Source organism: Miscanthus floridulus, chromosome 3 (genome assembly GCF_019320115.1).
Source record: "Miscanthus floridulus cultivar M001 chromosome 3, ASM1932011v1, whole genome shotgun sequence".
In the NCBI taxonomy this organism is placed as follows: Eukaryota; Viridiplantae; Streptophyta; class Magnoliopsida; order Poales; family Poaceae; genus Miscanthus; species Miscanthus floridulus.
Window position 1 is genome coordinate 26,307,089 of NC_089582.1, and position 24,041 is coordinate 26,331,129.

The 24,041-nt window shown below is 44.4% G+C and overlaps 3 protein-coding genes and 1 long non-coding RNA gene across 4 annotated transcripts; 2 read left to right on the forward strand and 2 right to left on the reverse strand.

The window, feature by feature from the left end:
• The first annotated feature begins 398 nt into the window (after positions 1 to 398).
• Positions 399 to 2,686, forward strand: LOC136545275 (small ribosomal subunit protein uS13z/uS13y/uS13x). Its single transcript, XM_066537313.1, has 4 exons — positions 399 to 511; positions 606 to 766; positions 1,899 to 2,087; positions 2,389 to 2,686. Exons 1-4 carry the CDS (start codon positions 509 to 511, stop codon positions 2,492 to 2,494), a joined length of 459 nt encoding a protein of 152 aa, XP_066393410.1. The 5' UTR covers positions 399 to 508; the 3' UTR covers positions 2,495 to 2,686.
• Positions 2,687 to 4,290: 1,604 nt separating this feature from the next.
• On the reverse strand, positions 4,291 to 6,561 carry LOC136545276 (uncharacterized). The gene is made up of 2 exons (XM_066537314.1): positions 5,441 to 6,561; positions 4,291 to 4,792 (listed from the first exon to the last, which is right to left on the reverse strand). The coding sequence occupies exon 1, from the start codon at positions 6,518 to 6,520 to the stop codon at positions 5,780 to 5,782; it is 741 nt and encodes a 246-aa protein (XP_066393411.1). The 5' UTR covers positions 6,521 to 6,561; the 3' UTR covers positions 4,291 to 4,792; positions 5,441 to 5,779.
• Positions 6,562 to 12,759: 6,198 nt separating this feature from the next.
• On the reverse strand, positions 12,760 to 14,367 carry LOC136545277 (uncharacterized). Its single transcript, XR_010780971.1, has 5 exons — positions 14,168 to 14,367; positions 13,765 to 13,955; positions 13,411 to 13,660; positions 12,991 to 13,090; positions 12,760 to 12,897 (listed from the first exon to the last, which is right to left on the reverse strand). It is a non-coding gene; the product is annotated as an uncharacterized lncRNA (long non-coding RNA).
• A 3,738-nt stretch (positions 14,368 to 18,105) lies between these two features.
• LOC136545278 (non-specific lipid transfer protein GPI-anchored 5-like) lies at positions 18,106 to 19,175 on the forward strand. Its single transcript, XM_066537315.1, has 3 exons — positions 18,106 to 18,553; positions 18,662 to 18,769; positions 19,031 to 19,175. Exons 1-3 carry the CDS (start codon positions 18,187 to 18,189, stop codon positions 19,165 to 19,167), a joined length of 612 nt encoding a protein of 203 aa, XP_066393412.1. The 5' UTR covers positions 18,106 to 18,186; the 3' UTR covers positions 19,168 to 19,175.
• The last annotated feature ends 4,866 nt before the right edge of the window (positions 19,176 to 24,041 follow it).

The following is a 24,041-nucleotide window of genomic DNA, read 5'->3' on the forward strand; positions in this document are numbered from 1 at the left end:
AATAATCCCAACAATAAGCATAATACAAATAGTGTTACTTTTTTAAATTTTTGTATCTTCTATTAAGAACAGTTACGGGAAATGAACTCATTCAATTTTTTATTCTTAATATTCTGAAACTAATTTAAATTCAATCTTCAAATCATTCTCAAGAAAAAGTTAAACTTCAAATCAAATCAAGCAAAAAGGAAAACGCAGACGGCGTAGCCAGATACAAGAAAATCCGTCTAAAAAAAAGCCAGATACAATAAAATGATGGGCTAGATGTTCACTCCTGAACCTTATGTTTTTGCCCATGCAGGCCCAAACTAGGTCAAAACAGTCCGTAAAGCCCACCCAACCCCACTCCGCATCTTCGCATCCATCCTAGCCGTCGATCCGCGTCCACTAGGGTTTGCTTCCACCCCATCACACTCCCAACTTTAAAGCCCGCCTCGCAACGCCGCCGCCGCCAGCGAGAGGAGAAACCCTACCCCCGCGCTCCCGAGCTCCACCAGCCGCTGCCGCCATGGTAAGAGCTCCGCCCTATCTTCTTTTGTGGCCCCACTGAGCCGCCACGGGTCGGCGATTGGTCTGACGCGCGGTTGGCGTTGTTGGCTTTGCAGTCGCTGATCGCGGGGGAGGACTTCCAGCACATCCTGCGTCTGCTCAACACCAACGTGGATGGCAAGCAGAAGATCATGTTCGCCATGACCTCCATCAAGGGTGTCGGCCGCCGCTTCTCCAACATCGTCTGCAAGAAGGCCGACATCGACATGAACAAGCGGTGAGTTTTGGATGGGGTTTTGCAGTTGGTGCATTTAGTGGAATGAGGACGAGATGCAAGGGGGCGTTGTCGGTGATTAGCATCGCGAATTGTAGATGGTTCTTGTGGAGTTTGGTGGTGCCGGGGCGAGGGATCGCCTCATTTGGACATGTATTGGGCTGCAGCTGTCTAGGTTGGACGAACAGTTTTTTTGGGAGTTAGAATCTTAATTTAGACGCCAGTCAATTTTCATTGAAATCCTTTGAAATTAAGGTTGGTAGATCCTGCTTTAACGAGTATAAGCGCTGGGCGATTGGTGCTTTTATACGTAAATAATCAATTTCCTTTTTGTGCCTTTTGTCATCATAATTTGCCAATTTAGCGCTTTATTTATGAGCATGCTGAAATTTGTTTCCAACTTGCTGGGTGCATTAAAACCACAGCTAACTTTATCAGAACTGTTGACATGCATTCCTCAGCAATGATTTCATTTTAGGTACTGAAAGTTCATGCTGTAGCCATAGAGAACCGAGAACTATGTTTTTTATTTATTATTAGTTTTTGGAAAAATATCTGTTAATGTTTATTTCTATTCAATGAACAAACATGTTTTGAAGTTGTTCAACTTCTGTATCCTGAATTAGGTTTAGCTTAGTTTTTGGACCTGTTGGGCAGTAGTTTTTTGTATTGGTATATGAATATGGAGATAAATTGTAAGGTTATAAACTGTTAAGCCAATTTTGGTTGCCTCCATGTGTAAACTTGGCAACTGTGGAACATACTGTATCTACTGATTGTTTTCAGTAGTCATCTGTTGCTCAGTGTGGATTGTAAGTTAGCATTTCTGACTACTTGGGAAAATGCAGTGAGCCCCGTTTGAAAATGTGTTTTAAAGCCCTTGCCATCCATATGACTATTATAAGTGTAGAATTGCAAATACTTGTCTAGGCTTTTGGTCAATGTTTCCAGTTTGCTCATGTTTGCTGAAGTTTGAGATTGTTTTATTGCACCACTGTCCCAGTCCCACTAAATTTTAATTGTTCCATATTAGCCAACTGTGCCACAAGGATGTCTGTCTAATATTGTATGTTACTGCAGGAATCCCATATTGCATGAAGTTCAGATATGATGAATGATTATATTTTTTGTGCAGGGCTGGTGAGCTATCCGCGGATGAGCTTGAGCGCCTCATGACTGTGGTTGCAAACCCCCGCCAGTTTAAGGTCCCTGACTGGTTCCTCAACAGGAAGAAGGATTACAAGGATGGTAGGTTCTCTCAGGTTGTTTCCAATGCCCTTGACATGAAGCTCAGGGATGACCTTGAGAGGCTGAAGAAGATCAGGTCAGTCTATCATCATGTTTTTCTGTTACTATTATTGATTGATGTTGTACTGCTATACACAAGTTAGCATGCCCACATATTTATTGTCACGGCATTGTTGAAAATATTAGTTGCATTTTCCTCTTTGTTAGTGTTGTTCATGTTTTTTCATAATTGTACACAGCCAATGTCTCTTTGTGGTGAAAACTTGTTCATCTGTGTTGGAACTGTTATCTGCTCTTCACACAGAATATGCTCGTGATTCGAATATCTGTTTTCTTGTTGCGTTCTATATATGACACAAAACCCTTGTGTTGTCCAGGAACCACCGTGGTCTGCGTCACTACTGGGGCCTGCGTGTCCGTGGCCAGCACACCAAGACCACCGGGAGGCGTGGAAAGACTGTCGGTGTGTCAAAGAAGAGATAAACTCTATTGGCCTATCTTGAGTGTCTTTGAGTATGCAGACATTTGTGCTTTGTTATGCCGCAGGATGTTCATTATCTGTAGGATAGATGAGAGTTCCACTTTACGAGACCTCTATATATTGTAGCAATCTTTTGCTGCCTGTGTTCCAAGCCGGTTGAATTGAATGTTCTATGAAATGGGTAAAGTTTTATATGCTTGATAGTACTTTTTTTGCGCTGTGTTTCCACTTGGAGCGCATTTTGCTTGTGAAAGCTGATGAAGAACCGATTTGTTCTATGAAATTTTGATATATCATCAGTTTTGGATTCCTGTGTTCCTTAATTTATCCCGGCATTCAGTAGTTTCTGGACCTGGTGAAGTTGTGATCCATGAAGTGTTCGAAGTCGTCTAGTCTGGGCCCGTGGTCGTTTAAATTAGCATCAATGCTTAATGTGTGTAAGCAAATGTCCATCATAAATAGGAACTAACTTGTATATCGACCTAGCGATATCATTAGGCACCTGTATCAATCACCTTACATTCAAGTAGCCTTTCCGTGGTCTTTTGGACTTTGGCTGTCCAGTCTAGTTGGGCAAATACCTGTGCATTGTTCGTCGGTGATTTGGCTGATTGTCACGGTGCATGATAAGCATTTTCATGACTTGTTTTGTGAGATTGTCCAGTATCTGTCCCGTGTTCTACAGATACAGAGTTTTGTCCATACAAGAATTATCATGATTTGTTTTGTGAGAGATTGGTCATTCTAATCATTTGACTCGCATCGGTATTGATGCTTTGGTGGCAGCATTAGCTGCATTGACAATCCTCGTCGCTATGAGACGTAATGTCAGAGTGAATGAACACTGAACTGAAGCCTTCTCCAAAAATACAAATGCCGAGCTGGAGCAGAGGAATTGAGTAAAGGCCCTGGCACCTGACTGCTTAACCCAGCCAGTGGCCAAATGGGCCAAAGATTGGAAGCCCATCCCATCCTTCCTTCTTAAAAAAAAAACTGAACCGCTTCCTTAATAAACGAAGTCAGTCAGTGGCTGAATTAGCCGATAAATAGACTCAACGTATACTCCATTATCCAACATTTTTGTGAATCCAAACATGAATTCATTATTAATAACACCTATCCATTGTTGGCCTTGTTCACTGGACTCGGACAGGAAGATTGGCGCTCGTGGGCTAACATTTTAGACGAAACAGGTCACGTGCCGATATAGGGCTTGTTTGGATACTACAGCTAATTACTAGACAGCTAAAAATTAGCCTAAATCAGCTCTAACTCATCCAAACAAGGAGCTAATAGGTGGGCTAATTTTTAGCCAAACTTCCAACTAGTCACTGGCCATCTAGCCAAGCAACCCCTAAATCACATGCCTATTGAATTGGGTACTGAATATGCTCATCGTTTGCAACCATTGCGGTGTACGGATCTTGCATAGGTATGATGGGGATAGATAAACAACAATGCCAAGCACTCGCCTACGTGATAAAGCTCTTCAAATCTTAATCTTGCAGTTCACATTAAGCATGAATACTATTCTAGAAGAACCTCCAAGCGGATGGTTCAGATTCCATCAAACTGCCATAGAAATTCAACTTACGTCCAGCAGGAAACTGCACTGGCACTTGCTCAAGCACGTGCAGCGCACGTGTCTATCCAAAACATTTAGGTACAATGCATTAGGAGAACAATTCTCTGGCTCTGTTAGCTGCAACACATCTACCCCACAAGTTTAAGCCTTCAAGTGTGATTCAGTACTGTACAAAAACACACAGCATTAATTCCATATGTCATACTTTCACACATGAGTCAATAGCATTCTCATAATTTGATTGCAAACTCAAGTTCCCAAGCTCAAAGTGAGAGTACAATCCTGATTCAGTTACCATCTTGCAGATGAGCCCAAGACAGCTTCAAACTAAGTAGCAAGCTACAGATTTTAGAGATAAATAGTACTACTAATTATTCCCAATATCAGGAACTAGAACATTTAGGCTTCAGAACAAGGCCAGCACAGCAGCAAAATCATGTAGAGATATCGCACCAAAAACCATGCTTCTGTTCTAGTAATTTCCTTCTTGATTTAGAAGGCCTTGTACTTGTAATTTGAGCTTATGCACTTGACATGCTAGGCCCTGGTCCCTCATCTGTAGAGACCAAAACATCTCCTGGCCCCTCATCTGTAGAGACAACAACATCTCCTAGCCCCTCATCTCTAGAGACCACAACACCAGCTCCTGGTTCATCATCTGTAGAGACAACACCACTAGCTCCTGGTCCCACATCTGTGGAGACTGTTCCCGGTGCTGCATAAGAAACACAAATACAAAATATGAGGAATCGATGGTGACAATGAACATTGGATCTACACAAATCACACAAGAGACATCAAGTTGCCTCCGATGGACAACAAAACAGCACTGATTTATTATCCAGTTAATTAATGGTCACATATCCACAACATCATTAAGATGAATCAAACTAGTCCAGATGAAGGAAAGTATCCTATTTGTATTTCTACAATGTTATCAAGAGACATTAGCATACAGGAGATGATTGAGGAACATATATATCATTAAAGAGTAGCGTGAGGCTAATATTTGGACTGTAGAAGCTCGTGTAGGTAATATATACTCCCTCCGTTCCAAATTATAAGACGCTTTGACTTTTTTGGTACATCGAATTTGCGATGTATTTAGACATACGTAATATCTAGATACATAGCGAATTCGATGTATCAAAAAAGTCAAAGCGACTTATAATTTGGGACAGAGGGAGTACGTAGCAGTAGGAGTAATCTGGTTTTTACATGAGGTTGAAATGTCACACTGACATACTTTTGTCCGCCCAAAAAAAACACCATGTTGCTGGGCCCATAGCAATCCAGCATATTTTCATGTTGAACTAATACTTCTTGTGCAAATGGGCAAACTAAAAAACAATGAAATATATACCTGGGGTGCAGAAGCTCACGTAGGGAACAATGTGACCCGAGCCTAAGACAACATTCCCTACCTTCTTGCTCCTCCCTGAGTTCAGATCAATAGTGAAATACCCAACACATGTCCTTAAGAAAATGACACCAGCTCCAGTCTCTGAAAGGCAACCACCGAAGGTTTGTCAATGTTGGTTTGAGGTGGGAGTAGCGGATCACACAGGGCATCATCTGGGAGTAGAGCACGAAGCTGAATGAGTCTGCTTTCTACCCATCTTCCTTGCTCCCTTAGCCACACGCAAAGTGTTGAGTTGATTATTATCTTGGCAACTCCTAGCATGCTGCCATCCTCTGGCAATTAGCAGACTGGGCGGGGACACTCCGAGGCTAATCCTACATATTTGATGTGTCTGCAGGTCGAGCTTAAAGATTCCATCGCTGCCTCCGATCTTGAAGTAGAAAGGCATTCCCAACGAGGACACTCTTGTACATACCATAGGCAACATATCGGATTCTCCGAAACAAAGATTGGGTCACTCCAGCTATCAGCCTCCGATGAGTAGAAACAAGAGAACCTCCGCCCTCCAGATCTTACCACAAAGATGACCTTGAAGTGGCAGTCCAGATGGCTGCAGCCGTCGCCCACGGCGCAGGCCAAGGCGGCGTCCCAGTTAGCTATCCGCGCGCCTGGCTGCAGCACGGGCAGTTCCCACTGCTTGTCCTTTCTGGGATCCCACACCAAGAGGCGGAGACCGTCACCCTCCCGCTCCCGAGCAGAAAGCAGGAGGACGCGGCCATGCCTTGAGTGGATGGCTCGCACATCGCGGCGGTCAACCTGGGGCGGGCGAAACGACGACGTAGGGACGAAGCGGATGGAATTGTTGTCTTGGTTGAGCATGTAGCCCAGCAGCGGTGCCGAGCGGTGGAACTCGATGTACCTACGGCGGAAGATGGCGCTGGTGACGACGCGGTGCCATTGCTTGCTGACGAGGGCTGCGCGGGCGAGGTCCGCGGGGTCCTCCGGTGGGAGGCGAAGGAGGCACTCCTCGACGAGCTCGTCCATCAGAGCCGCCGGATCCCGAGACGACGGCGCCGCCATGGTGGTCGGCGGTTAGGGTTTGGCCTTTGGTTGGCGTTGGCCGTTGGGGAATGGGAATGGATGCGTTGCGACTTGCAATTTGGGCCCTGGGTGAGGTGGGCTCAAATGCCGCAAAATAAGCCCAGATTCAGTTTCTTCTGGCTTAACGTTGATCCACGGTCAGATCAAAATACCCAGTCATTGGAAAAAAGTCCTTGCACCTTCAACTTTCCCCACGTTCTATTCTCTCCTTTTTAAAAGAAAAGTTCCATTCTCCTCTCTCAATAAAAAAGTCATTTTGTTGCATAAAACTTTCATAAAAAATATTTGGATAATGTTTTAAATAAATAAATAGTTCCAAATATTTAGGTTTCGAATTTGAGTAAACATTCTGTAAACTTTTCTTCACAAAATTATTAGTATAGTTTTTTGCCAAACAAAACCCTTTTAGAAGATTTATTTATTTAAAACCTAGAGAAAGTGGTGCTCAAATATATCTTCTACTAGGATCATGCTCGTGCATTGCAACACGAGAATTTTTTTTATGATGAAATAATTTGTATTGTGTAAGTACAATCAAGCCTTAATTGTGGATTTTAATGATAATGACCAAGCAATTAAATAAATAATGAGATTTATCAAGATGACAAGCAGATAAAATGAAAAGGAGCATAATACATAAAATGGTGGAGCCCCCAACTACAAAAGAACACAGCAACCAACTCAAAGACGTTTAAATTATTTTATATTTTAAAATTAAGTTTAGGAAAAACCGTAATATAAAGTGGTATACAATGCATAAGCTTTAATGTGCAACTAGGTGCTCAAATCATCCACTAAATATCATTAAACCCTCAACCTTGACAGCAAGCTTTCACTCCTTGTCTTTGTGGCTGTCAGGCTTGAGCTGCACCACTGCTCGTGGAGCTGCAATGCCACTCGTAGAGCAGCACTGCCGCGACTTGAAGTGACCATGGGAGACCGAGGGATATTTCTCATCTCCCTTCTCCTCCCAATGGTCATCCCAACCATTCTCTTCTCTAGTGCGACCAAAGCAGCTCTCTCTCTCCCTCACTCACGGTTGGAGCACCTCAAGTTTCTCCCTTTGATTCCTTGTCCGATTCTTTAAGAGATTGAGCCTCCAAACTGCAATAGAGAGCACTCCAACATGTTCTTCAACTCCTAGAGCATTTGGTTCACGTTCAAGCCAGTGGATTGTGTTTGTTACTCTTAGAGCTCTTGCTCCTAGCCAGCTAGGCATCACCCGTTGAAGTGCATCAACTTATGTGTCAGCTCCTGAACATTTGTAGTCACCCTCTAATCTAGTAAGAACGTCTCATCTCAAGTGACTTGCTCTCTTGACCTGAGAAATAGGATATGGTTCTTGAAACCCAAGCCTTGGTGGCTTCCTCAACAATGTGGAGGGGTTGGCAAGCCTTCATGGCGAGCTGAACCACGGAATAAATTCTCGTGATCTTGTGTTCTTGCTTTATATTGTGGTATACTTGTTTGTATGGTGATTCTAGGGTTTGGTCCTCAATCTACTCGTTCGTGTGCTTCCGACTACTACAAACGGGTGGAATAGGCTCTACTCTACCCTAGGAAGCTCAGTAAATTACTCGATCTATTTTTCTTTGGGTGGATTTTGAATTGTGATCTCGAGCTTATCTAGCAGAGCGACAGTGCCGCGCAGGCTTCTAACAAAAGTTCGAGTTTGTTTTAAACATGCTTATTCACACCCCTCCCCTCTAGGCATAGCAAGGATCCTTACATATAGCCATCAACATTCAATTGCCAAGGATCAATTATAGATGTCACCATTTCTTGAATTACAAATGAGAGTGGTGAAAGCTCTAGTTTGGTTTTGGTAAATTGATGAAACCCTAAGTGCTAACCTAGTTTATCAAGTGATCATGAGATAGGTAGCACATTCCAAGTTGTGAAGCAAATAAAGATCATGACATGATGATGGTGATGCCATGGTGATGATCAAGTGCTTGGACTTGAAAAGAAGAAAGAGAAAAACAAAAGGCTCAAGGCAAAGGTATAAATGGTAGGAGCCATTTTATTTTGGTGATCTAAACACTTAGCGAGTGTGATCACATTTAGGTTCGATAGTTGTACTATTAAGAGGGGTGAAACTCATATCAAAATATGGTTATCAAAGTGCCACTAGATGCTCTAATTCATTGCATATGCATTTAGGATCTAGTGGAGTACTAACACCCTTGAAAATATTTGTGAAAATATGCTAACACACATGTACACAAGGTGATACACTTGGTGGTTGGTACATTTGAGCAAGGGTTAGAAACTTCACCAGCGAACAGTCCGACGGTGTCATCGGTGAACAATCCGATGGTGCCACCGGCAGACAGTCCGACGGTGTCACCGGCGCCCTACATAGAAAAGACAGAGATCACTAGAAGTGACCGGACACTGGCCTCGGTTGGACCGGCGCATCCGGTCAGTAGAAGCTACAAAGACGCTGGCATCGGTCTCTGATCGGATGCTGGGTCACTTGGTGACCGGATGCTGACACGGTGCGTCCGGTCCAGCTGACATGGCAGCGCACAGGGGAGTCGCCGTATGACCGGACGCTGGGTGTGTCCGATTGAGCATGACCGGATGCGTCCAGTCATAAAAAGTCGTCTCTGGATGCTTACTGTAAACGACCGAACGCTGGGGTTTAGCGTCCGGTCACTTTGAGCTACTGCGTTCGGTCACACATGACCGTTGAGATCGAGCGCTCAGTATTTGAAGAGAGGGGACACATGGCACACATTGTGTGACCGGACGCTGAGGTCCAGCGTCCGGTCGATATGACCGGAACATCCGATCACCCCGTGTTGTGCCCAGTGAAGGGGTACAACGGCTCTATTTCGTGGGGGCTTCTATTTAAGCCCCATAGCCGGCTCAAGCTCACTGTCTTGGCCATTTGCATTGACATGGCAACCTTGTGAGCTTATCCAAAGCCCTCCCACTCATCTCCATCATTGATTCATCATCTTTGTGAGATTGGGAGAGAATCCAAGTGCATTGCTTGAGTGTTTGTATCTAGAAGCACTTGGTGTTCGTATTTCGCTGCGGGATTCGCTTGTTACTCTTGGTGGTTGCCGCCACCTAGACGGCTTGGAGCAGCGAGGATCGTCGAGCGGAGGTTGATGATTGTCTCCGGCTTCGATCGTTGTGATTGTTAGGGGTTCTTGACCTTTCCCCAGTGGAGAGCCAAAAGGTACTCTAGTGGATTGCTCGTGGCTTGTATGATCCTCATCTTGTATTGGTTGTGCGGCACCCTATTGAGGGTTTGGCGTGTGATGCCAATTAGCTCGTGAACCTCCAAGTGAGTGAATCGCCACAACGAGGAGTAACTTGCCGGCAAGCAAGTGAACCTCGGTAAAAATTATTGTGTTCATCATTTGATTCCGAGGTGATTGGTTTTCATTGGTATTCACTCTTGTGATTGATTGACTCCTTCCTCGACACGGCGGTATAAACAAATTGCTTACTCTCTTTACATTACCGCAAACTAGTTGTCAAGCTTTTTAGTGTAGCTAGTTGTGAGAGCTTGTTAGTTTGGTTAGTGTGGCTCTTTAGTTAGCCTTTGAGAGCACACTAATTTAGTATAGTGACATAGAAATTGTGTGGATAGAAACTATATAAACTAGAATCGTGGTAGGTGGCTTGCATTTTTAGTAGGCTAGCGCAACACTTGCTTCGCCTCATAATTGTCTAACCGGTTTGTTAAGTGTTGTTGTAGAAATTTTTAATAGGCTATTCATCCCCTCTAGCCATTAGGACCTTTCAAGTGGTTTGAGACACGAAAATATACAGCTGACATCCCAGTGTTTTCTTAGTAGGAGATGAAGGCTACTCTTCCGAACATGCCTCTCGCTCAGCCCACCGCCCCGCCCCCTCCCCCCGACGAGGCCACACCACCCACCCACAGATCGAGCACCCAAGCCCAAATCCCTTCAACCCGCTCCCTGATCCGTGTTCACTGGTTGCTGGTCTACTGTGTCATGGCAAAATCGACGTCGATCCATCCCAGACTGGGAGGCCGCAACGACTCCCTCGTCCCCATCAATGGCGGTGGTTCCACAGCCTCCGCTGCCTGTTCTACTTGTCGGTGATGGCTCCGAAGGCTGGTCCAAGTTCAGGCGTTGGCAAAGAGGTGTCAACAACTACTTTCATTCATTTGTCGGCCGGGGAAGAGGTGACCTCACCATTGCATGCAAAGAGGTTACAACAACTACTTTCGTTTATGCAACCAAACATACTACCTGCATCTATTGCTTGCATATGTCCATGCAGCCTTGCAACCAAACACCAGCTCTAATGGGCCAGGATGAGATGAAACAAGCAACCAAACAATAGTCTATTGCATCTCTTGAGCATGGCTGCCATGGGGATGCCTGGATACATGTAGGCTGGATGGAGCAGGCAACCAATCATGCCCAAGGTTTCTGATCCATCTACCCTGCTTTGGACAACATGCAGGAAATAGTCATGATATTCTAATTCCTCCGTGGGGAATTAGAAAAAAAAACAGCTACAATGCGATGCTGTAGTTGTACCCAAATAATAGCCGTCGTAGGGAAAAAAGAGAGAAGACAGCCGTTCCATCATCACCCTGTTCGCCTGATCGTATCAGCCATGCTTATCAGCTATGATACAATGTTTTTCTCTCACAACAAAACAACAGCAGCCGGCTTATAATCCACATAAACAAGCGAATAGGGCGTTTACTACTCACTCCGTCCTGAAAGGCTATCCAACCAATTTTAAGACATATTATATGATAAAATAAATAACATATAACCCCCCTTAATTATCATATTTGGATCGGTGATAGACATTAATGGTAGATATAATGTGAATTTTGAGGATCTACATATATCTAGAGTCAATTTAGGACAAGTTTAATGCTTGGGTATCTTATATATATTATATTATAGGACCTGAGATAGTATTGTACTAGTGTTATAAGACAACTCAGTTCTTCCTTCAGAAGGTGAATAATCATAGAGGAAGCTTTGTTAATATTCTGCCAATAGTTCACTCACAATTGCATGGTAGGTGCCTGTGTTTGCATGCACCCATCCCAACCGGATGGAACTCGATTTAGTTTCTAAAAAAAACTGAAAATAGGTTCTATTTTTTGTTTTTATATTAAAACGAACCATACAGGAAAACTGACAATTATTAAATTAAAAAGAAAAGTCCAAATTGGACAACAAGTTACAACAACCCAAAGGGTCAAAGCGACGACAACGAGAAAAATAGGTTTTATTTAGTTGTTCGTGGAATTGCATTTTTTTTGTTGCAAAATGCATAGGATATTTGGATGTCGCTGATAGTTATGTAACAGAATTGCTATATGATAACCGGTTGATTTGGGTTTGTTTGGCAACTGAATTCTGGGTCGTCCGATGTGGTAGTCGCGCTGCCTCTGCCGCCCGATCGTGTTGCGTCTTCCGCCTGAAGCCGCTATGAGTTGCTGCCCGAAGCTGCTGTGTGCCGCCGCCGCCGTCCCCAGGCCCGCGGAGGTCCACTGCGTTGCCGGAGTAGACGTAGAGGCTGTCCACGACGACGGGCCCTCACGTAGTGGCCGTCCGTCTCCACCACCGTCATGGAGTGGCCTTCCATCGTGAAGTTGAGCGCCGACAACGACGTCAGGCTGCCGACACGGAGGCGGTATGTCTTCCTCGGCACTGGAGCGCCGGCGACACGCAGCCAGCAGGGTGGGGGACGTTGCAACCGGCACGGCTGCCGTTGCCGGTGGGAGGAGCACTCGAACAGTGGATCTGCAATTTTTTTCCTCAAATTTGTGAACAATTTGATGACATTTGTAAATAATTTGACATATATTTCTTCTGATGTCTGAAATCCATAGAAATAATTTTTATTTTTTTTTGAAAATTTTAGCATATATTTGTGTTATTCTCAAATTACACCACATTGTCTAATAAATTATATTATTATTATAAGTATAGTAATAAATCGGTATAAATATGGCTACAAAACATTAAATGTATAGAAACAAATGATTATTGAGAGGGACTAAAACATCGGTCGTCGGCGCATCCTTACGTGACGGGAAGCATCTTCCACGCTCCATTCTAGAGCGCATAAAGTAGCTCGCTACAGGTCACACATATCCAACAAACCTACCAATCCACCCCTGATTCCACCAATCAAGGGGAGTGGAGCTAGCTACTCTTCCTATTTCGTTATATATATATACTAGTATGAGGGCGCGCGCCTTCGCGCGCCCGTGCAACGATACATGATTCTAAATATGGAGATTTTGCTATGTAAAGATTGCTCCCTCGGTCGGTTGTTGGTCTATGCTGATTATCAGAACTCCATATTCGTGTGGTCTTCTTGTAACTGACCTGTTTTCAGGTGGTAATTCGGGTGAGGTGTCTGAGCCAAAGTGAGCAAGATTCAGTAAAACGTTTCAGAATATTAGTGTTTTATTTACCAACCATGAAAGCTCTGCGCTGAAGCTGAAACCCCATTCTCCTGGCTTCGCCCTTTGCTGTCAATGTGGAAGATGGGTTGGAGGTCCTCTCAGTAGCTTCTTTGCTGAAAAATAAGTTCATCAGAGCTTAGTTCAAGGTAATTACCAGACTGCAATTAAAAGAGAGTATGAGTGCTGTAATCCTGAATGTAGCCTTGGGTGCATATTTGCAAGGTAGGAAATATTACATGGTGCATACAAATATATGATCGCAGGCAGGAGTTCACATGGCTAGGAAGCAGCAGTATCAAATCATAGTGTAGGCAGACAATAATTTGGGGGAAGAAGAAAACCAAAGCAACAATCAAGGAGAAGATAACACATCAGGACTTAGAGGCACCTCTGATGAAATCAAAGGCTACAATGACTTGAGTAGGGCCCTTACCAGCACCGCAGGCTAGGGGCGTTGCTAGGAGTGAAAATGGCTTTAGCGCTGTACGGGTTCAAGATTGCATCAAGATTGTATGGAAGGAGGGGATCTTCATCTGTAGAACTTGTAGAGTTGTAAATTCAGACTCTACACCTGCTTGTATTTGAAATCTCTGAATCAACATCACTGTGTTTGCCCTGCACAGGCTGCTCCTCAGGATCTGAGTCACTATGTGCCTGCATTGGAACATCATCCACTACGTGATCTGTAAAAGGGAACACATTAAAGACCAATCATTATACTGCTTGACTTTTCATTCGGGACTTCAACAAGAAAACACACGCGTCCGTATTGGTGGCTAACCGCGACCTGATTTAGTCCAGCATCCTCGATGAGGAACCACAAATTTGTATATGACTTCCATCCAAGCTGGACTATGATTATGAGTACAGTTCACCGCATCGATCACTGTGTTAGGCACGCCACACACACCGATGGCAAGACCAGATGAAAGATACGATGCGATAGTGACCGCAGAATCGGTAGCAAATTAAAATGTCCTGCACCAAGTAAAGAAATCATGAGACACAGAGGATGATTTTTTTAGCGCTAGACAGAGAACCAATGATGATGATTTTGTACTCAGTAAAACATTAGTACTAACTTGCCCATCAGATGCCATACAAACTCTGAATAGTATTGATGATGGCTTTGTACTCAGCAAGCATATATATAAGGCATAGGACAAAATAATGTACTGAATCAGACTTACCGTGACCGCAGGATCCATTGGAGACCAAAAAATCCATAATCAATACGAAACCGGCCTTGCAGACATATGCCAGGAATTATATCCAGCTTCACTGGTTCGAAAAGAGTCACAATTTTGCTGCAACAGATGAGAAAAAAGGAAATTTATCACACTTTTGACATTGGTCAGACTAATGATGCCTATCTCAGCTTGCTATGAACACAAAAAGGTTGATGCTTCTAATTTTGTTCAGATCCGAAACCTGTATACCCTCTTTGCAATTTTTTCAAGAACCAGCATGCTGTAAACATATATATATTTCCCTACAGCTATATGGTTGTCTAAGAGGCAAGAATCAATTAGTAAAAAAACTAAAGGTCAGACAAATCAACAAGGAAACTATGTAGTCCAAAGTAATGCCACGGAGACACCAATTTCTATACAACATATGGAAGTGCACCACGTGTGCTACTCAAAAGGTGCACAATATTTTTTATAAGTGACCAAACACATCATATGAAATCAAGCAGACCTCTCTCGTTTCTCCATGGACCAATTTCTATATCGACATATGGCAATGCAGTACGGTTGCCAATCAGAAGGCACACAATAATTTTAGAACGTGACCAAACACATCTTGTGAAATCAACCAAACCTCTCTCCTTTCTTCAGCAGGTCAGGAAATTGAGCAAAAAGGACTGCAGGAGTGGTTACCTGGCTTCATTAAACAGAAACAATCTTTTTCATCTCCCTATGACATGCATGTAGAAATAGTAGGACTACAACCTAAATCCTTGTTTTTTATTGTATGCTATAGATCGATTACAATGATTTCAGATAGGTTAATTTTGGAAGGCATACATATCTCTGAGGTTCCATATAAACAGGTAGAGAATCCACTACATGGCCCTGCACGTCAATTTCAAATAATCAAAATCTATTACAATGATTTCAGATAGGTTAATTTTGAGAGGTATACATATCTTAAATCACTGTAGTAGTGAAAAAAGCACCAAATGAATAGGTAGCATCAAAATATGGTTATTTCAGCACTCATTGATTAGTGACACTCTACAAAGTTAATGAAAACAAAAGCACGCTAACCACCTATAGTTAAAAATTGCATATTGATACTTACCAACTGAACAGTTTTCTCCATTTCTTAATTAACTCCAAACACTTCCTAAAAATATTATTGTACATATGAAACTGATTGGAGATGCCAAGAGCCAAAGGCAAAACTTAAACATGTTTGACTGAAGTGAAGTGCAGGCATTATCTTTTCCTAGCTAATGAGATCAGAAGCTGGAAAGTGAAAAATGACAGCCATGATACACATAAAAAATGCTTTATCTATGTTTGACTGAGGTATACTACTAAAGCACAGACCAAAAATTGAGCCTCATTAATTGACAATACCATTTCATTGCAGGTAGCTGGGAAAAATAAGATCATCATGGTCAACTTAAATCATTTTGGCAGACCTAGCTGGTGCTGGAATTAAAGAATTCAAAATTATTTTTGGACCATGAGAACAATAATGGATCACAATGTTGCTCGTCATTACATAAGCAGTATAGCAGTCAAGTAATTGATATTGAAATTATATGTGTACTACGATTTAAAACATATCAAATCATACAGGAAAGTGCCAACAATTAATGATCATAAGTTGTGAAGTGTAATTACATGACACACATACCAATTTGGTTTACTTATGTCCTAATGAGGTATGTAACTGAAGCATAGAGCCAAATCTGAAGTGTTCAGCAATCAGCACATATTTTGCTCTAGGCAGGTAAAAAAAATTAAGGTCATCATCCTCAACTTGAATCATTTTGTGAGACCTAGTCGGTGCTGGACTGAAACAATTAAATATTATTGTTTGAGCATGAGCTAACCTGTCCTTGTGCTGTGGTCAATGACAACGATGGATCGCCTCACCAGCAGTACTATCTAGATAAACTATAGCAGAACACCAAAGCTGCAATAACCAAGAATTTAAGAGGGCAAAAGAAAAAAAATCAGAATCAACAGGCACATTTACTTGTAGCATCACTAAGTGTGAAGAGGACAACTGAGAAGTTATACCTTCATGACGCCTTTTAGTTTCAGTTATTTTGGTGCTCCCTGTGCAGCAAACACACTATGTCAAGCACATAAGCAAATAACATAGTGTGAAATTTAATTGCTCCTTAGATATTTTGGACCTCTAGCTGTCACTATAAAAATGGAAACACTATAGACAAAGAGAACAGAATATCCGACATACATTTGAAAGACATAGTGTGAAAGTTAATTGCTCCTGATATTTTGGACCTCTAGCTACCACTAATCCACTATAAAAATGAACACTATATATAAGGGTCTACATGAATCAAGAGGCACCAAGAACAAAGATGAAGCTGGTAGAGTGCTTCGTTGGTCCACGACCACACTGCTCTGGGCACAAACCCATCTTCCACCATCATCACACAACATCACACAACTGTGCATCTATGACTGTAGTATCCTTGTGAGGAAGAAACAGATAGTTTTATAACCTACCCTCCTCAAAATTTCATATTTGTATTGTTCAAGTTACCACACCAGCACCTAGCGCAATAACGTCGAAGCTTACTGACTCAACCGGACTTGTAAAGGTTGGTAGGCTCTGCAATGTTACCCAAAAAATCAACCGAAGTAGATAACTGATTGCCCAAAAAAGACATAAATAAATGAAATTACATGTATAGCAGTAGTATATTGTATATGATTTGCTAGAAGAGCACTATCCTTTTACCTAGAGGCCAAAAATTGGTTCTCAAATCGCCCTTCAGATCATCATCCTCAATTAAAATAAAGGAAACTGTAAATAAATTTGAGCATGTATAAAAATGAGAGACTTTGTCAGAAATAAATAATGAGTCATGTGGACATAAACATGAATCGGTCATCAATTCCTCAATCCACCATAACCTGCATAGTCATAGCAGTGTCATAAATATGTCGAATAGAGATTCAACGTCGAGCTAGTAAACAATACAGTAAATATGAAATCTTTGGCATAGATCGGAGCGCCGACGAAATAATAGAACAAATATAATTCGTAGGCATCATGTACTGCGTCAACCTGATAGAAGAGAAAACTAAGATGGAACAACATATGCAGATGGAGGAAGAACGAACCTGAGGGGGTGGCACCTAGGGTTAGTGTTCCATGAGCACGAGAGAAAACTACCAGACAAATGAGGCCACATGGTGGGCAGGCGCGCCGGCAACATCCAGTAGGGCCCGCTCCAGTGCGCCGTGGCCAGCATCGCCGCATCCCTGCGGCGCGAGGAGGGAGGGCCGTGGAGGAGGGGGCGTCGAGGAGGAGGGGGCGGCTGCAGCATCCGCTAGGCCGCTCGTCCCGGCGCCATCGCCCCAGCCGCCGCCGCTCACGTCGGGAGGGGAGGGAGTCACGAGAGAAAAAGAGAGGGGAAGAGAAAGTTCCCGATGCGGTAAGAGGGAACCACCGATTGTGGAGAAGCCGAGGTAGATATTTGGGAAGGAAAATGAGAAGCTGAAGCCAGATTATACGAAGAGCTGTGTTTTATAGGGGAGGAGGAGGAGCAGAAGGTACTAAAACGCACGAGAAGCTGATTCTATTGGAAGTAGATCTAGCAAATCATGGCCGTGTATCGCGAGATCTAACGGACGAGGAAATTTAGGTGACGTGGACGGTGGTTCCTTCGGGAAACCACCTCCGGCTTGTTTGGGTAAATATATAAATTCTCCGTACACACATCACTGATCACCTCTGAATTTGGATCATGTCGCTGAATTAACAACAGCCAGAGCATCGATGATAGCGCTGTTAGTAGTAGGAAGAGTAGTTCACCGATCCCAAGCCGCGAATCTAACACCAGCATGCACCCCTATATAAACCACACGAAAAGCTACCCACAATCCACAGCCAAAGCAGCTCAAAGCACAAACAAACAAGAAACAACACACACGTGCACAGTTGACAGGATCACAGTTTACAGGACACAAAAAAAGGAGTTCGAGTTCCCGCAATGGCCTCATCGCGAGCAAGCAGCAGCTTGGCGCTGGCCGTCGTCCCCCTGGCCGCGCTCCTCCTCCTGGCCGGCCCCGGCGCGGCGCAGTCCTCCTCGGCGCCGGCGCCGGCGTCGGGGTCGGGCAGCTGCTTGACGGAGATGGTGAGCCTGTACCCGTGCCTGGGCTACATATCTGGCAATAGCACGTCGCCCAGGGCGTCGTGCTGCTCCGCGCTGTCCAGCGTGGTGGCGTCAAACCCGCGGTGCCTGTGCACGGTGCTCGGCGGCGGCGCCTCCTCGCTCGGCGTCACCGTCAACAGCACGCGCGCGCTCGAGCTCCCCGGCGCATGCAACGTCAAGACGCCGCCGCCCAGCGAGTGCAAGTGTACGTATATAGATGCTCCGCCGCGCGCCGCCTTTTGCTCCTTGCGATTGATCTCTCTTTGTCATTATTGCCATGGTTGATTCAACGGCGAGCGACTTTGTCTTGCAGCTGTCGGGGTACCCGTGCCATCGTCGCCGACATCGCCGGCCACCACACCATCGTCCACAACTCCGGCGAGCACAGCGGCGGCGGCGTCCGTGCCAGCTGCTCCCGCTGGTACGTGTATCTCTAACTGTACAGTGCTGAGTCGTAGTTGTACAAAAATTGTACATGCAACAGATACGTACGAGTGAATTGTACATTATTTGTTATAAGAGTGGTATATGAGTGTGAGGCGGATACGTATAAATGTATAAATTATAATACAAGTCATTGACTCTCTGTTCAAAAATTGTACGGCAGGAAGTAGCAGATGTGTTCGGTGAGCTAATAACTAACGTGTTACGTGTGTGGCTCCTTGTCCCTTGATGCACGCAGCAGCTGGAACCGGGACGAAGGTGACCCAGACCGCGGAATCCTCCGGCGGGAGCACCACCGGCGGCAAGGCCGCCACGTCGGTTTTCCCCGTCGCCGTCGTCGTGCTCTCGGCAGCAGTTGCGCTGCTCCATGCTTGATTTCTGGATGTGTGATTTGTCAGACTATACATGTATCCATTGCATCTTTGTTTTGGTGTCTTTGCTAGTGTATTTTAACTACGCCATGCGCTGTGTACAGAGAGTTATATGTATTCACAATTATTGTTTCGGTAATCAGGTTTATGTATGCATGTATTGTTTTCTTTTGTTCTACCTCATCAACCAAGTTTTCCTCGGTGCAAAATATAGTCCATTAGAAAATAAAAGAAAATTCTTCATGGTGGAAAAATAATAACGATACCATTACAGGACCATAATGCATCAAACTTATCTACTGCAACCAACAATGACATTACTACGCCATTTGACAACTACCAAGGCCTATCAGTGAAGACCAGTGAGGGTCTGAGGCTTTCTAGTTTCTAGTCCGGTAATGCTATGACTCTGACGTCCAACGGTTCCGGACGCGCGTCAGATAACTATTGGATACGGCGGCCGCACGTCCTTTCTCCACTCATCTCTCATGGCCTTATCCGCCCGCACTGCAGTTCATTTCACAGCCTGTCCACACGTTCGCTGCCGCTGCTCCCCTCCTCCCCCCCATGGATCCAGGAGTGCCGCGCACCCCCGACTACGCTCCGCAGCGCCGCGAGCCGCCAGCCGCGCACCTCCCTGCATTCCGCCCGTCCTCCACACACCTTGTTCCCTCCCTGGCCGCCGCCGGCGGCGTCCTCTCCCACTCCGGCGTCCTCCTCCCCTACCCCGGCGTCGCCCATCCCCAACACCGGCGTCCTCCCCTACCACGGCGGCTCCTTCTCCCACACCGACATCTCCTTCCCCGTCCCCGGCGTCCTCCTCCCTCACCCCGGCGGCGCCCCTCCCCGACACCGGCGTCCTCCCCCACAGGGAGCTCCTGACGCCCTCAGATCTGACGGCCATGGCGCTCCCCGTGCAGGGCTCTCTCCCCCCCTATATGTTGCAATTGTATCTTTCAGTTGTTTCAGACGCTTCAGAGGTATGTTGCAGTTGAATCGTAAGGATGTTGCACAAGTAGATCTGGGGGATGTTTTGCCCATGTTTCAACGGGTTTTCAAAGATTTGTTGCAAGCACTGTTTCAAAATGTTTCACTTGTTTCTAGATGATGTTGCAATCGTTCTGACCTGGATGTTTCATATGCTTCGAACAAATATTGCAACAATACTTTCGAAATGTTTCAGTTGCTTCAGTATCATGTTGAAGTAGTTGTTCCATGTTGTTGCAAGTGTTTTTATTCAAGCGTTGTTTCATATGCTTTCAGTCTAATGTTGCAGCAGTTGTTCTGTGATGTTGCAATAATATGTTCATGGAGTTTCAGCTGCTTCAACCTAATGTTGCAGCAGTTGTTCCGTGTTGTTGCAATAATATGTTCATGTTGTTTTAGCTGCTTCAGCGCAATGTTGCAGTAGTTGTTCCGCATTGTTGCACGTGTTTTATTCCAGCTTTCTATGTTGTTCGGCCGAGGAGGGGCGAGCCGGGCGAACGGGGCGCGGGGTTCATCGGGGCCTAGCGGGCGGAGGTGCTGGGGCCGGCGGACGCGAGTGCTGTGGCCATGGGGGGCGCTGGGGATGCAGCATGCTTGTAGCGAGCATGGGGCGGATGCGACGGGCTATGGGGTGATCTGGTGGCATGCGGACTGGGCCGGGGGGCGTGCTGGGGGCGTGCGGACTGGGAAGGGCGTGCGGAACTATGAAGGGGCGCACGCTGGGGGAGTGCGAACGAGGGGGGTCGAGCGCTGAGGGGGGTCGAGCGCTGAGCGGACGTCCGGGCGCTAGCAGTTCCGTTTCTAGTTTCTACACAGGAACCCCAAGCGCGTGGACTACAAATTGGACCAAATAGAGATGGGCGTGGCCTGCTCTTAAGAGCAACTCTAATAGAGTCCTACTCGGACCTCTAAACCAAAATTGAAGGGTTCAAAGAAAAATACGACTCTAATAGGGACCATACTCAAGCCCTCTAATTAGGGACGATGCCCTCCAATCAACCTCCTCGGGCCTGAATCCTGGGATTTGTCTCCCCGATCCCTACTTTGGGTGTTGAAGTCATTAATCCCCCATGCGTAATTGAAAACCCGCTGAATCAAAGTCAATCGTCATTGAATCGAGCTCGCCATCCATCAAATCCAGTCCATCCGACCACCTACATGATATTCGATGTCGTTTGACCGCTGCCTCACCACGCCGTTGTCCATCGAATTGGGCCGCATGTGTGCTTGATTGGCGTCGCCTCGCACCGGTAGCTCCACACGAGGTTGAAGGAGAGGAATGTAGAGATCCGGGCGAAAGGAAGGAGTATTTTGGTGGACCAGAGGCCTGAGGGAGACGGAGAAGAAAAAATTTGAACCCAATAACTAGTGGGTCCCATAAATTTGAGGGCCAGGATATAGAAGATGTTGCTGGTGTTGATAGTTGAATATGGGCTCAAAAGTAGGCGAGCCCTCAAACTCCAAGTAGGGGCCCTGATTTAGGGGCTATTGTTAGAGATGTTCTTGTAAGATAAACGGGGCTAACATTCTAGTCTAGAACACATGAGCAGCGTTGTTCTGGTATCTGTGAAAACTAATATAAGAACCCACAGCATCAATGAAAAGCTCAAGCGACCCGGTCCAATCCCTCCTCCTCCTCCTCCTGCTGCTGCTGCTGCATGGCGCTGCGGTGCTTCTTTCTCGCAGGGCACCAATTTGTCTATGTCTTTTCCATTTGTAAGCTACAGTGCAATCACAAGAGTTTATGTCGAGAAGGAATTTGAGCACCCAGTTAACGCTGAGGAACATAAGGTCCCCCACACCACAGCAAAAAAAAATGGCAGTGAAAAGCTGATCCATTATATTAAGGGAACTTAGAAAAAAGACGTGTTGTCGAAGTAGAATAAGAAGGGTTAGTTTTTTTTTTTGCAAAATGTAGACTTACTCCCATTAGCCCATTTACAAAGAACTCCATCCACATAAAATTGTTTATTTCCTTATTGCCCCCCCCCCCACCACCACCACCACACACACACAAATCCGGGAAAGAATGTAAGTCTAGATTCCCAAGAACGACCAAAGAATGTGGAAAATGATACATGTGCCCCTAAATTTCTATCCATCGCAAAAAAAAGGAGGGCGAGAGAAAAGATGAATCGAAGGAGTACAAGAAAGAAGATGAATGAGGGAGCACAAGTGAGAGAACAAATGTAGTTGTGTTTTTTTGCTCAGTGGGTCTTAAGGGGGCATTTGGATTCAGCTACTAAAATTTAGGAGGTGTATCGGGAGGATGTTGCATGGGGTGTTTAGATACTAATAAAAAAAACAAATTACATAATCCGTCAGTACTCCATGAGATGAAATTTTTAAGCCTAATTAACCCGTCATTAGCATATGGTTACTGTAGCAAAATATTGTCAAATCATGGGCTAATTAGGCTTAAAAGATTCGTTTCGCAAATTAGTCGCAGACTATGCAATTAGTTTTGTAATTAGTCTATATTTAATACTCCATGCATGTGTCCAAACATTCGATGAGACAGCGACTAAAATTTAGGAGGGGCAACCAAACACCCCCTAGGTACTTGAAGCTAGCTCATCTCTAAAGTTGCATTTTCATGGGACACACTCCCTACTCTAGAATTACATGTTTACCTGGACAGAGTGAGTACTACTTACGGTGCCAAGCATTATTTTAATTTACACATCTATGTTCCAAAAATGTAACTTTGATTATTATTATTGTGTTTATATTATACTTCTATGGAAAAATACCTTTTGACAATACAACTCATAACATTTCGATTTTCCTGGCTTGAAGGTTTTGTTTTTCCTACCATTATTTCTTTTAGGAAAAAAGGAGAATATAAAGCTATTTGCTTGGAGAAGAAGTCTAGATTCCCATGAAGGACCAGTGAAGGTAGAAAATGATACATGTGCCCCTAAATTTCTATTCATCGCAAAGGAGTGCGTGAGAAATGTTGAATGAAAGGAGTACAAGAAAGAAGATGAATGGAGCAGCACGAGAGAGAACAAATGTAGTTTCTTTTTTTTTGTGCTCAGTGGGTCCGTCTTAACTACTTTATGCTAGTTCATCTCTAAAGTTGCAATTTTTTTAATGGGCACTCCCCACTCTAGAATTGCATGTTTATACCTGGATAAAATGAGTACTACTTACGTGTCGAGTATTATTTTAATTTACACATCTATGTTCTAAACAGGGACGGATTTAGCGGTGGGGCGGGTCTCAAGTCCCCTACTTGCCCTGATCTCATGGACCCTCTAGAGTCTATTGAAGAATTTTTGCCATGACTATTTTGAGAAAAAGAGACTTAGGGTCGTAGATGAGTTTTTAGTCCCCTAAACTTACAAGTGTAACTTTGATTATTATTGCGTTTATATTGTACCTTTTGACAACGCCACTCGTACCATTTCGATTTGCCTGGTTTGAAGGTTTTGTTTTTCTTACCATTCTTTTTTTTGGAAAAAAAGAAAGAATATAAAGTTGTTTGCTTGGGCCTTGGGCCTTGTTTAGATTGCAAGTTTTTTCATTCTCTTCATCACATCAAATCTTTGGACACATACATAGAGTATTAAATGTAGATAAAAAAATAACTAATTACACAGTTTGATGGTAAATTACGAGACGAATGGCTGAACAATAATTATCAAGTACACTGTAGCTACACTGTAGCAAGAGCCGTTTCGGAAATCGAGGGAGAAAATGGACTGGAAAGAGCCGGAGCCGGTGAAGCCACGGTTTCGGGCTCCTCCGGCTCTGTGCTACAGTAGCGGAGCCGGAGCCTGCGGGAGCCGTTCGCTTGCTCGTAAACGATCGTAAATTTCCAGCCAGGAACAGTGTTTTTCTCTCACACCAAACCAGACAGCAGTAAATAATCCACGATACGATACA